The following is a 13,683-nucleotide window of genomic DNA, read 5'->3' on the forward strand; positions in this document are numbered from 1 at the left end:
TATTTATTAAGTACTAATTCAACCTGACCTGCAATTAACTTTTGTATAAAATCTTAACTGAAAACTTAAGTACCGTTTGTGTACGTCTAACCTATGATTTGAAATTTAAACCCTCCATTTAATTTTTTTAATTGGCCGTGCGTACTCTGAAATATGTGCGTAAGCTATGACGTCATACAAACTAACAAAGTAGGCACCCACCCATGTGCGTAACCTAATGCCGTACCCATTTATGTTCATTGCATCTGGACACTCATGAATTCCCATATTGGAACAATAATTCTCATTTTTAGCCCATGGGCGTAATCTAGGGCTTTCCTTTAGATTCATTGGATGTGGACACTAATCAATCCTTCTTGCAATGGCTAATTCTCTTGAGAGCTCATTTAGTTCTATAAATAGGGGATTAGACGTGCGTTGAACCTTGACCGGCGTGTGAAATAAACTTTTCATTGCGTTTGCGTGTTTTTATAAGAGATACATTGTGACAGTTCTGAATAGCAGTAGAGAAATGGCTCCTGGACTTCTGGGTTTCTCCTTTGCCACTCCTCTAGAGAAGCCCAAGGCGAAGGCCAAGATTGGCAGTGAAGGGGTGGAGGATAAGAAAGAAGAGGAGATAAGGGATTTGAGATTGATAAACCAGCGCCTCCTGCAGCAGTTGGAGGAGAGCCGAAGGCAGCAGGCGGGGATGAGGGCGGAGCTGGAGGAAACCAGGCTACGCTTTCTAACTGTTCGAGAAGCGGAGGAGCGTCTGTGCAGTCAGCTTGGAGAGTTTGAGGCGGAATCTGTGGAACAAGCGCGGGCTTACAATCAAGAAATCATTTCTCTCACGCAGCGCCTCAAACACGCGGAGCGCCTTCTTTGTGAGGCGAATGATAAGCTCCAACACCGTGGCTAAATGTGCGTATATGTTATAGCGTGCCATCTTTTTTTTCCATTCTTTGGTGTAAACGCCCGAGGGGTCCATCTAGTGGCATCCACAATTGTAGAAATGTATCCGAAAATAACGGAATCAGATGTGACCCATCAGTGAGCTCCATATCAATAGGCTTGCGAATTCATAGGCATTAATTTGTCTGAATCCCCACCCACCGATCATGGTTGATAGCCAGATATTGTGAATTAGTAAACTGAAGTAGCCTGTAATTGGTACACAGTTTGGGTTGTTATTGAGCCGTAGATTGTGGTTTTCAATTCAAAGAAATAAATGGTGTGTTTCTTTTATTTTAAAGAGATTAGAAAGTTCAGTAGAAATTTCCAATCTTAAACACCTGCTTTTTTCTACAATTTAATGTTTTTTCTTATCATTTTAACCAGAATTAATCTTTTCTTTTATCATTTTAACAAAAGTTTTAGAATAATCAATCAGTAAAGTTTTAGGCAAATTCCATCAAAACAATGAATGTTATATAAAATATATAATTTATAGAAGTATTCAAATTTATACAAATTTATTAGCATGTTTTTATAGTCCATAAGTTTTTTACTTTTAATTTAGTTATCAATAATTATTAAGCAGATGGTAAGATGGTATAGCGCTGATCTCCATAAAATATTTTAAGATATTTTTACAATTTTAATTTAATTATGATTCATTATTAGGTGATTATGAAAGATTGAGACTTACTGTCAAGGTAATTATTTGTAATTATTTGTTTTTTAACTTTTTAATTAAATTCATTAATTAAAAAATTGTATATGAACATTTGTTATATGAAATGAATTATGATTTTTTGGATGTGGTATTGATGAGCCATGATATTGGAACAAACCTTATTTATAGATTATAAATCCCCATGAGAAAATGGGGATGCATTTCTAAAATTAATGATTTGTATATATAATAATAATAATAATAATAATAATAATAATAAGAGTAGTTATAATTTTTTAGCTTTTAGCTATTTTAGTTCTATGAACTGATTCATGCCTATTAGTATTTACTAGTCATTTAATTTATATAATTACACTAGTACAATATAATATCTAATTACTATCTTGTATATATATTTATCTTTCTATAATATGTATTTTTAAAAATTAATCTATATTTACTTAAGAGAAAGTTATGAACTTTACATTTATTTAAAAGAAATAATCATATAAATATGTAAATGATATTAAATATTAAATATTTATTTAAATAGTATAAAAATATACTATGTCCAAGGGGTGGGTCTTAGATAAATGGTGAGCGGTGGGTTGTTAAGACACTCTCTTAGATGTTAACTCACTGATCACAATTCCCAGCCCAAAAAAATGATGAAGATACAGGATGCCCACCTAGGATAGAATAAATAGTGATATGGTGTTTTGTTAAGGAGCTCTTGGGAAAAAAGTTGGTCAAAAGTTCAACCATGCTAAGGTATGGTGTGTCCCACTCTGGGTGCAGGTGATTTATAAAAATACATGATGTTAGGTCCCCACCATGCATAGAATAGAGTGTAATATGGTGTTTTGAAAGATTGATAAAAATACATGATGTTAGGTCCCCACCATGCATAGAATAGAGTGTAATATGGTGTTTTGAAATACATGATGTCCGGTGCCCATCGGGCATAGAATAGATAGTAATATGGTGTTTTGAAATAAATATGGTGTTTTGAAATACATGATGTATATGGCGTTTTGAAAATACACAGTAATATGGTGTTTTGAAATACATGATGCTTGGTGCCCACTGAGCATAAAATAGATAGTAATATGGTGTTTTGTTAAAGCACTATTGGGAAAAATTAGTAAAAAATCTAACCATGTTAAAAGTTAGAAATGATATAAGAGCATGTCTAATCAAACTACACTCATCTTAAGACTCACATTATTTAACAAACAAAAAAAATATAAAAATACATAATACAAATTATTAAAAAAAAAATCACACATAAATATCATTTTATTGTAGGCAAACACAAAAAAAAATCATATTTCTTAACGAAAGTAGTGATTAAAAAAATATTAAACCAATTTTACATTCTTTCAATTTTTAAAAAATATATGAGTATAATGCCTATATTTTTTTAATCGTGATATTAGTATAGATCTATTCAAAATATATAATATGTTAAGAAGATCAAATCTTATTAAAGTATATTTTATGTTTTATATTTTAAATAGATTGTAAATATTTTTATTAAGAAAAAAAAAATATAGTTTATATATTACATTAAAATAAATTTAAATTATAATGATTCAAATCGTAACTATAATGTTTCCAATTCCTTGATGGGGTGTTGAATTGAGTGAACGCAGTCCCCGAAGGAACGTGTGGGATCTGATGCAGGGCGCGTCGCTGCAAGTCCGAGGACCTACCTCTCGGTCCTCTCCAAGCACCTTGAGTACGAGGGAGTTTAAAGAACCTTGTGTGAAACATTCGTTCGCATGGTATTCTGCAGGTGGTGGCATCAGTGGTGAGTTAATGGACGGTGTTAAAACCTGTTATCACCTGGGCGATGCTTGGCTATGGTGTGCAATTATTATTGAGAGTTGTAGATTCTCGTTATCACAAGAAACTTGGTATGTGAGTTTAGAGCAGGTAAACGATTGTTTCCGTGGACACATGGTTTGAGAGAGGCGACGTTTGAGCCACTGAAGTTCCTTTTTGCATTCACAGGGTCTACCATTGACAATTGTTGGTTTGATTTGTGAGTTAAATCTGTGGAATAGAGGAGTCGACTAAGAAAATTAGTTTTACTAGAGCAATGCAGGTTTAGAAGGGGTCTAGGGATTTTCCTGCTGTGCAATTGGAGTATGGTGATTTCCTCATTGAATTGGAGGGATAAGGCCTTAGCCACCCCCACTATTTCTTTCTCCAGGTCTATTCAGGCTTGGTGGCGTTTGTCGGGTGGGTGCATTATTCTCTGGGTGGTCGTTTGGCTTACGGGTGACCTTCTCAGGGTAGGTGTTGAAGATTTGTCTGTTGCTATGGTGAGTCTGAGATCCTTTGAGTCCATCTTGGAGAGACTGGAGGTGGTCTTACTGGTAGGAGGGGTGAATTTTCCTTTGGTGCAATTATTCTTCAGTTTCAGGTGGATCAACACGCACCCTACTCCTCGCATGTCTCGTTCTTCACTGCGCATGAAGCACAATTCGGGCAGTCCAGAGGGAGGTGTGAGCCTCTCCCAGGTGGCGCTGGCTCCCATCCCCAATCATTCAGGTCATGGTGGATCCAAAGTGGGTCGCTCGAGCTTGACAACCTCAGTTGGCCACGAATGTGGCAGAGTGGGAGGTAAATGTTGGGGGTGCGCAGAGGCAAGGGGTGGCAACGCCTAGGGAGGTTCGATCGGCGGTCGAGGGGGTCAACATTGTGGTGGGTCGGCTTGCCGTGGAAAAGTGATGAGTCAGGGGGTGGTGCGTCATGTGGGACGTGGGTAGCAGTAGGTATGTTGCATGGAGTGTTGTCGGGGCCTCAGTCAATCAATTCTGGACTGAATGACAACTGCGAAGCGAGTGAGGCAGGGGGAGCACATAGAGCTAATTGCAACCTTGAACAAGATGCAGTGTTTTTAGTGCCATACTCGGGACCATGTGGTGGTCGTCTGGCGAGGCCAAAACATGTTATCTGAAAATGTCAAAATGTTGTAGGCCTTGATGACCAATTTCGAAGAGCACACTTAATGCTCTTTCCACCCTCCTTTGTCTCTAGGAACAACCCCAGGCAACCCAAATTCCATCACTTCCGATGACTAACATGATTACAAGTGTTTTATTTATCTTGTTTTTTATTGGTGCTTCTGGCCCTTCAAGTTGTGGACTCTGTCACTTGATGTTTTTCTGTTGCACTGTCATTTGCTGTCAGCGGTAGTCAACAAACTTGGTCAAGGTGAGACTACTTGTGTTTTACTTTTGATGTACTCTTTTTTGGAAGAATGAATAGGAACTTGATTTACAAATTCTTTTTATAGTATTTCCAATATAAAAAATATTATATAAAATGTAAATAACACTTATAAATTAACATCTATTTTACTATATAAATTCAAGTGAAAATTAATATTCATAACGAGTATATTTCAAAGCTTCATATATAAATTTAATTGAAAAACATAAAATAATATTTTGAAATTTTAAATTATTAAAATTATAAAATATGTTAAAGAAAAATGCCAAAAACACACACTCATATGTAACCACAATATCTTAGCATAGTACAAGGGTTTATCAATATCACATACCCAAAAGGCCATAACTCGTTTCACTTTTTCATATGATTTTTTATTTAATTAATGAATTTAATTAAAAAGGAAAAAAACACATAACAACTTTGGAAATAAATTTCAGTCTTCGATTTGAGTATATTACTTAAGATATTCTAGAATATTTAAGGAATATTAAATCCATGCCATCCACATAATAAGTACTGATAAATCAAATTAAAATTTTGGAAGCCTTATTCTAAAATAGACGTGTATCAATGTAATACTAAATTTTCGAGTTGTCTTTAGTGAGACTTTTGGAATTTTGGTGGAAAAAATTGAGGTGAAATCTTGATGTGTTATTTAAACGTGAATTTTTCGCTTTTGATATGGATTCAACACCCTGAAAAACCCTAGGGCACTTCGAATGTGCAGGGGTTACCCATCAAGTTTGTGATTTCAATTAATTCCTACTGGATTTTAGAGAAATTAGACCGAAAAAGCTTCCAAAAAGTTCGAGTAAAGACAACTCGCTAAAATTTAGTTATTAAATTTAAAATATTGCTACATTATATTTTAAAGAAATAGCTTTTGAAGGTTTATCCATAGTAATCCACGTTTGAGGACAGACTAGGACCCATCAAAATTCTAAAAATGAAGATGCAACATCAAAATTAATTAATAATAATTATGTGGAAATAATGCCATTTTAATAATAATTTACAATAATTAATTGATTAATTTTGTATAAATAATTAATTTTAAATAAATAAATAATATAATATAGTTATAACTACCTCTCATGGAAATGGTCATAGATGAATGACTTTTTTAAGGCAGTTGAATCCCAAAAAATGATATCTAATATAATATAGTATTAATTCTAAATAAATAAGAATTATATTAAATAAAAAAATAATAAGAATTAATACTATATTAAATAAATAAATATCCCCGAATAAAATTTAAGGGGGGATTGTTAGGGTGGTTCTAGTAAGTCATCAGAGGTTTATGGGTGCCCATGGATTGTCCCATGGTATTCATGTTTAATGTAGCCTATCTAAAGGCCAAAAAGCTCCATGGTAAGTGGGATCAAGCAATAGTGTCTTTATACACCACCACTTCTCTGGGTGCTTTGTGATCCTAACATCAAGTATCAAAGTTAGTGTAATAACTCTTGTTGTGTGTATAATTTTGTTGTAGTTGTGTGAAGAAGCTATATCAATATAGATCACATAATATATCTCACATTACCAAAATTTTAAAAAATCATGAACCTTTTTTAGAGTTAAATATGAATTAAAATTCTAATTAAGTTCAAATTATATAGCTATATAAATTAAATGATTGGTAAATATTGATAGGCATCAAAACACCCTCAAATACATCTCACATTACCAAAACTTAAAAAAATTTGAAAAATTAACTAAATTGTAAAATTTATTTTAAATTACTATTATTATTATTATTATCAAGTCAAAAATAACTAATATATGAGTACATTTAAAAAAACATGTAACAAAATTGTTTAACCATGGCGATTCTATGGGTCAATACCATCACTTACTAATACAATATACCTAAAAAATCATAATTCATGTGTATATGGCACATGTTTATATGATTTTCTTTTAAAATTAATCAATTAATTAAAACAATAAAAAGACAAAACTACTTTTGAGATAAATCTCAACCCTTGATTTGTGAATACAACTAAGAATATTCTAAAATATTCCATATAGGTTAAATAAGCATACTTCTAAACCTGAGGACCAGATACAACAATATTCATATGCATGAAGCTATTATAATAATATTTATCATGTCATTATAGCTCGTCATGTCTCTCTAGAAAGGCAAGAGAGAGGTTATCGGTACTTGGATAACCCACAATATAGATTCACTTAAGAGGAGCCAAGAAGAGGAGCAAAGAGAGGTTGTGGGTACTTGGTACCTGATTAACCCACAATATAGATTCACTTAAGATGAGCAAATAAGAGGAGAAAAGAGAGGTTGTGGGTACCTTGTCCCTGATTAACCCACAATATAGACTCACTTAAGAGGGCATTCGAGACAACTCACTAGCCCACTTAAGAGGGGCATTAGACTACTGGGAAAAGAAAAATCAGTCTCCCTCTCACCCGTAAGGCAAGAGAGAAGTTGTTGTCACCTAGCCGCTCGCTTAAGAGCACAACATAGTTAATGCATTCTAGAGCTACAACATGTCAGCTTACTAGATTTGACTCTCAATGATCACAATGATTCCCCTCAATAAGCCAAGGTAAAATCAATTAACAAATCCCTACCATCTACTTAATAATTATGGGTAATTAGATTAAAATTCTAAAAGACTTATTCCAAAATAGACATGTAATGTAATTAACTTAAGAACAAAACATTTTAAATACAAAATATCCAGTGTATATATATATATATATATATATATATATATATATATATTTATTTGGGAATCAAAATTTAATAATTTAATTTTGACACTATTTAATTTTGGACATTTTGGTTTTTTTGTTTTTGCTAAAATTTGAAGGATATACTTTTGGGTAAAATTGCAATTTTTGTTATTTAAATTGTGTTTTTACATACATAAATGGATTCAAATTCATAAAATTCCATGAAACAATTAGAATTGTGCACATGACATAAATCCCAACAAATTATTAGTAGAATTAGAGAAAAATTAACTAAAAAATATGCCCAAAAGAAATGAGAGTACACTCTTAATTTAAAAAAATCCTATAACTTTATTTAACAACACAAGGAATACATGGGAGTACATGGAAAGATTATCTCTCAAAGCCTTCATAAAGAAGGTCATGAAAAATAGGTTTTCTTACTAGAGAGTTTTTATGTTTTATTAACCAATATATATCCATATTGATCCATCATAACTCTAGATCTATCAAATTTTGATAGAGATCAAATCTCTTGAAGTACAATCTTCTTTTAAAAGTGTAAACTTGAAGAAAATTTTGCACCTCAAGAAATTTGATTTCTCTCTCTCTCTATATATATAATCCATGTTAGGCTTTGTAGGAATTACACATCTCCTTCACTTTAAGCAACACACACACATATATACCCCATATTGGGGACAAAAGAAATTACACATCTCCTTCACTTTAAGAAACATACTGATAAATGTTTCAACAATATGTGAGAATGTAGCTTTTCATTATTTAAATTATATTTTATAATGCATAACTAAATTCAATGCCTTGAAAATACCCTTGTGCACTCACATTGTGTACACTACACAACTGAAACTTAAAATAATTACACATATTTCATTGAACACAGAAATTAAAATATTTTATTTATGATTTACAATGAATATTTTTTTAAATATTACATATCAATTTTATATTAAGAATTGAATAAATTATAAATTGATATTAAGAATTGAATGAATTATATTAGAGATTATTTTTAAATTTTTAATTATCTTTATTTTTTGGGATATTGAAATATGTGATGTGTTTGTTATTAATATTTTTTAAATATTGCATATGAGTTTTATATTAAAAATTGAATAAAAACACATTTTAATTGGAATTTTTAATTTTCAAATATGTGTGTCTTTCTTATATATAAATATATAAAAAATACATTAACTAATATGAATTTTCAAATAATTTTTTTAAATTCTATATTCAAATATTTTTAAAAAGTAAAAGTAGTTTACATCTTTCTTATATTTGAAATAAAAATATAAGTTTTTTTTAACCTATGTTATTTAATATAGATATAAAATAATTGAAAATAAATTTTTTTAATTTTATTTTTTAAAATAATACAAATCATTTTTATTATAATTAATATTGTTTATTATTTTTATTATAATTAATATCGTTTTTAATGTAATGACTATTTATTTTCATTTCAAAACACACACTTGTCACTTCCAAGTTGAACATTGAATAAATTCTAAGTTTCTCTCTTACATCTCCTCCATAGTGGGTCACATAGTGCATCTACGTCAATCCACGTTAAATGCGAATAATTAAAATGTTTTTTTTGAAATTTTAATTGTTGATGTGTTTAGAATATACAGTATGTTTGGTATTTTCAAATTATAGGTAATGTGGTCATAATTGGAAAATTAATCAATTTTGCTAAAACAACTATAATTATAAAATATTCATGATAACAATTTTTGTTTGTTAGTATATTTTTATATGGGTTGCCTAATTTTGAAGTTTTTAAGTTGAAAATTGGCTAAATATTTTTTGTGAAATTATGGCTTTGGAATGTAGAAATAGATTCAATGCTTTATAAAATTATTGGAACTTTTAGACTAGGTAGAATTTACAAATCAAATTGGTGATTCCAATAAAAAAATTTTGCTAAATTCCGAGCAAATTAAATTGGAAAATATGCTAAAAACCTTTAAAAATAAAATAAAATACATTTATAAATACATAAATAGTAATCATCAATACACTTATACACTTGGGCCAAAAACATTAGTTATTGGTCTTAGTATTTTCTTCTGCACTTTTATTCAATTCCCTTCGATCTTTCTTTTATTTAGAAATATGTTATATCCACGGGCGCCCTACTCTAATCATAATCCGAGCGCGACCATCGTCCCACACAGCATAATCATTCTATATTTGTAGGCACTACTACATGTAGGGGGGTTTTAAGACAATATTTGAGTCAATTGTCTTAACTTAAGACAAAAAGAAACTCAAATATTGTCTTAAATATTGTCTCTAAGCAGGTGTCTCAAAATATAATGTCTCAAAAATTTGTCTCTATAAAGACAATATAGAACACATATTATTATTGTCTCTATAAAGACAATTTGATTTGTCTCTCTAGAGACAATTTCATTTGTGTCTCTTTAGAGACAATTACATTTTTGTCTTTTTAGAGACAATTCCATAATTCAAACTATTGTCTCTCTAGAGACAATATAAAAAATTATTTAAAAATAAATAAATGTCCATAATTCAAACTATTGTCTCTCTAGAGACAATATAAAAAATTATTTAAAAAAAAAATAAATGTCCATAATTCAAACTATTGTCTCTCTAGAGACAATATAAAAAATTATTTAAAAATAAATAAATGTCCATAATTCAAACTATTGTCTCTCTAGAGACAATATAAAAAATTATTTAAAAAAAATAAATGTCCATAGTTCAAACTATTGAGTTAAAGATGTTTCGAACGCATGAAGATATGAAAGCAAATTTAAACCGAGAAAAAATTTAAACTGAATGACATGGGAGAAGATCATTTATTTCCCATGGCACTTACTTTTGCTCTTGCTAGGGCGATTGTTAGGACACTATATAACGCATGGACAGTTGCCAACGTAAAGATGAAATAGTGGAGCTGGTTCATGCCAGTGAGGGAGACCAGAGGATACTTACCCTTGAATCAAGAGGGAATGAATAATTATCAAACTATCATAAATATCTTGAATCATATCAAATGGACTAACACGATCTAAGTAACATCTAATAGCATTGGGAAATTCGAATACGCAACATAGAGTTTGGTGTCCACCTTAGAACAATGATCGATAGCAGGAGCCATTGATTATTCCTTTTAACATGGAAGCATACTATAAGCCATTCCTTTCGGTATACAAATCTTAGAAATGGGCTTCTCTCCAATGGTGAGTAGAAACGAGATGAATCCCATAAGCATCAGTTCTGCAATCCAAAAAAGACCATCTAAAATGTATTATGTCAGCCGATGTCATGTGATGCAATCTCATTCTGAAATTTTGAGAGTTGCTAAAAGATAGACTTGCTACAACGATCTGAATACTTCTTATGAACAACTCTCAGCTTATTTCCTCCCGTATTTAGGTGAAAATCAACCATGAAATACTCACATTCCCTGGAACAATGCATATAAATTTTATTACCTCAATGTACAGAGTTAACAAAATGTGCGTACGCCTCCAGACGCTTAGTATTAGATAAAGATTCAATTCAGACAGGGTGTTAGTAGCTGAGTTCCAACATATAGTTGATCAAGACACAATGTTCTGGCCATAGCTGATCAACAATGCCTGCCTGTAATTGATGAAGAAATCTAAAATGTCTAGGAGTAGGATTTATTTAGAAGGGTAAAATTAGTAAAAGCATGATGCTTTAAAAATTTTAAGGCTTACTTCAGGTCTACTTTCAGAGTAGCCTGTATGAAGGGTAAGTGTTTTGTTCCAACATGGATCCTTCCTCAAAGTGCATCGAGCAGTGTAGACAGCAGCAGCAACAAGCATTGATGGACTGTAGATAGTCCATGCGCTTTATGGACATATCTTTCCATGCCAAGCACTTAATGTCCAAGAGGCTTATAAAGGGATAAGAGGCAAAAAGAGGAAACATGCATATTCAACAATAAAATAATAGAACGAACGAGAAGTGAAACACAGCCAAACCACATAGCCTCCAATTCAAATATAGGTAGACAATACTGGCATCCGTTGTATGATTGCAAACAACATAAATGTTTTCATGTCATTGTCAATAAAATTGAATGTAGGCTAAGAGCATCATGTTTTGAATTCCCCGAGACTCTAACCAAATATTTTTGTTGAATTTACAATTTCTTTCATCCATTAGGACATCAAAACATGCTGGAATAAGAACATAGGACATACTATTCATGTTCTTGAATATAACTTTAACACCATGTATAATCATAATTCCACAAGGCTTGGTAAGCAATAAGAAGCATTATTTCTATACAGTTAAAAAGTGGCCATCAAAAGATTTGACACAAGTTAGCAAGACTGATGGTCCCAATGCACAATTATTTTGCCAAATCAGAATATACACATCTTTGGGGATGCACACTACTGCAAATCTAGAAATATTTACATTAATCTAGGTGAAGAGAGCAATACTCCTAGTTAAGCAGATAACTAACTCTCGAAATTCTTCTCTGGCATCTCCGTCACTGTCTTTAAAATTTGAGAATTGTCGTCAGTAATACTTCCTTGTGTCCAGCGTTTTAACATCTCCAAGGTTGCTTTTGGTTGATCCATTGGGACCATATGACCTGCATCATGAACCTGGTGCAGCAAAATAGAAGATTCCGTAAGGAAGAAATTATCTACTTGTACAATGAAATCAAAGATGATCATCGAGTGCCTTTTACCTTGAGAAAACTGAGTGGTCCATAACTGGTTATTAAACCTGCTTCCTTATCGTCTACAAGGAAGGATTTTGTAGGTGCCTTCTTGAAATTCTCACTTCCATATCAATCCATGGAATTCACCCATCTTGAATTGCCTAAAAGACACATAATTTGAACAATTAACTTTTCAATTTTGAAGATTAGGTTGACAAGCCTGAAAAACACAACTGCAAATAAGTTAATAACAGACTTAACACCTAAATCATAAAGTCATTCTCCAAAACAAAAACAATATGTTATATGTATACAGTATCATTACCTAACCAATTGCAAATGAGATCATATTCTCCTGCATAAACTAGCAACTTAACACCATCCTCCAAGAGTGTTGGAATGCCAACTTCCATATTCTGCATCCAGTCAGTAAGCATAGCTTCATAAACCAAGGGGCTACAGGAGACAAATTTTCGGCTGCCAACCCCCAGGGCATCCCTAACGGAACCTTGGTTTAAGTAATTCTCCATATTTGAAAAATCATATCACAGGCCACCATTGCACTCCTTCTGAACATCATAGTACTGAAAAATATAAAACAAAATAATGAAAACTAATATCGTAAGATATATAAAACAACGATGACAAACTACATTTTAAGATACAAAATGCTGATAAAATAAACATAATGTCTGGCTGTCCAGTATTTAGAATTTAAGTCTTACATTGATATTCCCAGCTAATGCCATAATGGAATTGAAAATTGAGGTGCACACCAAGTATGATGCAAAGCATGTGACAGTCCCTTCAGTACCTGGCAAGTTATCACACCGGCTATAATCAGAACCTACATTAAGAACCTTCGATAAAGGATCCAACATAACATCAGCCGTAACCAGTTACTTAAAACACTTCACAAATGGTAACTAAGGATCATAAAGCAAACAACATTTAGCCATCAAGCTTCTCGCAATTTAAAACATAGTAACAAGATTTCAATATGAACACATACAAATCTAGTTCAGTAAACAAAGTATACATCTCATAAATATGAAAATATGCATTTTGTTCCAAATTTTAATAGGATTTTAGCCCCATGAAAAAATATTCCTTGAAATTTGATGACTAGTTTATATTTATAGGTGTCTATTTCTGAGATTTTTGGGCTGTTTTTTATGGATTAAAGGTCTACAAGTATCAAATACATGAGATATATTATCAAAAACGATAAAAAGTGGACCATACTGCAAATTTTTTGTAAAAACACACAATAAACAAGAATGAACTAACTAGAGGAGGGAAAAGCATCACCTATGCACAATATTTTGAGATTCAGATAAGCCTTCACTACTGTTATGGAAAACGCTTGCACAAACAACTTAAAAAATACATTGAATATTTCAAAAACCACATCAACAAACAAGCCTTCCATAGC

At 31.8% G+C, this 13,683-nt stretch overlaps 2 protein-coding genes across 2 annotated transcripts; one reads left to right on the plus strand and one right to left on the minus strand.

Moving 5' to 3' along the window:
* Positions 1 to 418: 418 nt before the first annotated feature.
* On the plus strand, positions 419 to 1,218 carry LOC149205986 (protein RESPONSE TO LOW SULFUR 4-like). Its single transcript, XM_089393608.1, has one exon. The coding sequence runs from the start codon at positions 512 to 514 to the stop codon at positions 896 to 898; it is 387 nt and encodes a 128-aa protein (XP_089249734.1). The 5' UTR covers positions 419 to 511; the 3' UTR covers positions 899 to 1,218.
* A 10,655-nt stretch (positions 1,219 to 11,873) lies between these two features.
* LOC149205987 (serine carboxypeptidase-like) lies at positions 11,874 to 12,812 on the minus strand. The gene is made up of 3 exons (XM_089393609.1): positions 12,574 to 12,812; positions 12,276 to 12,409; positions 11,874 to 12,189 (listed from the first exon to the last, which is right to left on the minus strand). Exons 1-2 carry the CDS (start codon positions 12,776 to 12,778, stop codon positions 12,378 to 12,380), a joined length of 237 nt encoding a protein of 78 aa, XP_089249735.1. The 5' UTR covers positions 12,779 to 12,812; the 3' UTR covers positions 11,874 to 12,189; positions 12,276 to 12,377.
* Positions 12,813 to 13,683: the final 871 nt, after the last annotated feature.

Source organism: Pinus tabuliformis, chromosome 1_2 (assembly GCF_031772625.1).
Source record: "Pinus tabuliformis cultivar Carrire ecotype Pingquan chromosome 1_2, CPIR1, whole genome shotgun sequence".
Classification (NCBI taxonomy): domain Eukaryota; kingdom Viridiplantae; phylum Streptophyta; class Pinopsida; order Pinales; family Pinaceae; genus Pinus; species Pinus tabuliformis.

Coding starts and splice junctions, on each gene's coding strand:
- LOC149205986 (XM_089393608.1), top strand. CDS start 512: ATGGCTCCTGGACTTCTGGGTTTCTCCTTTGCCACTCCTCTAGAGAAG.
- LOC149205987 (XM_089393609.1), bottom strand. CDS start 12,778: ATGGAGAATTACTTAAACCAAGGTTCCGTTAGGGATGCCCTGGGGGTT. Junction 12,410..12,573: donor TCTCATTTGCAATTGGTTAG/GTAATGATACTG, acceptor TGTGTCTTTTAG/GCAATTCAAGATGGGTGAAT.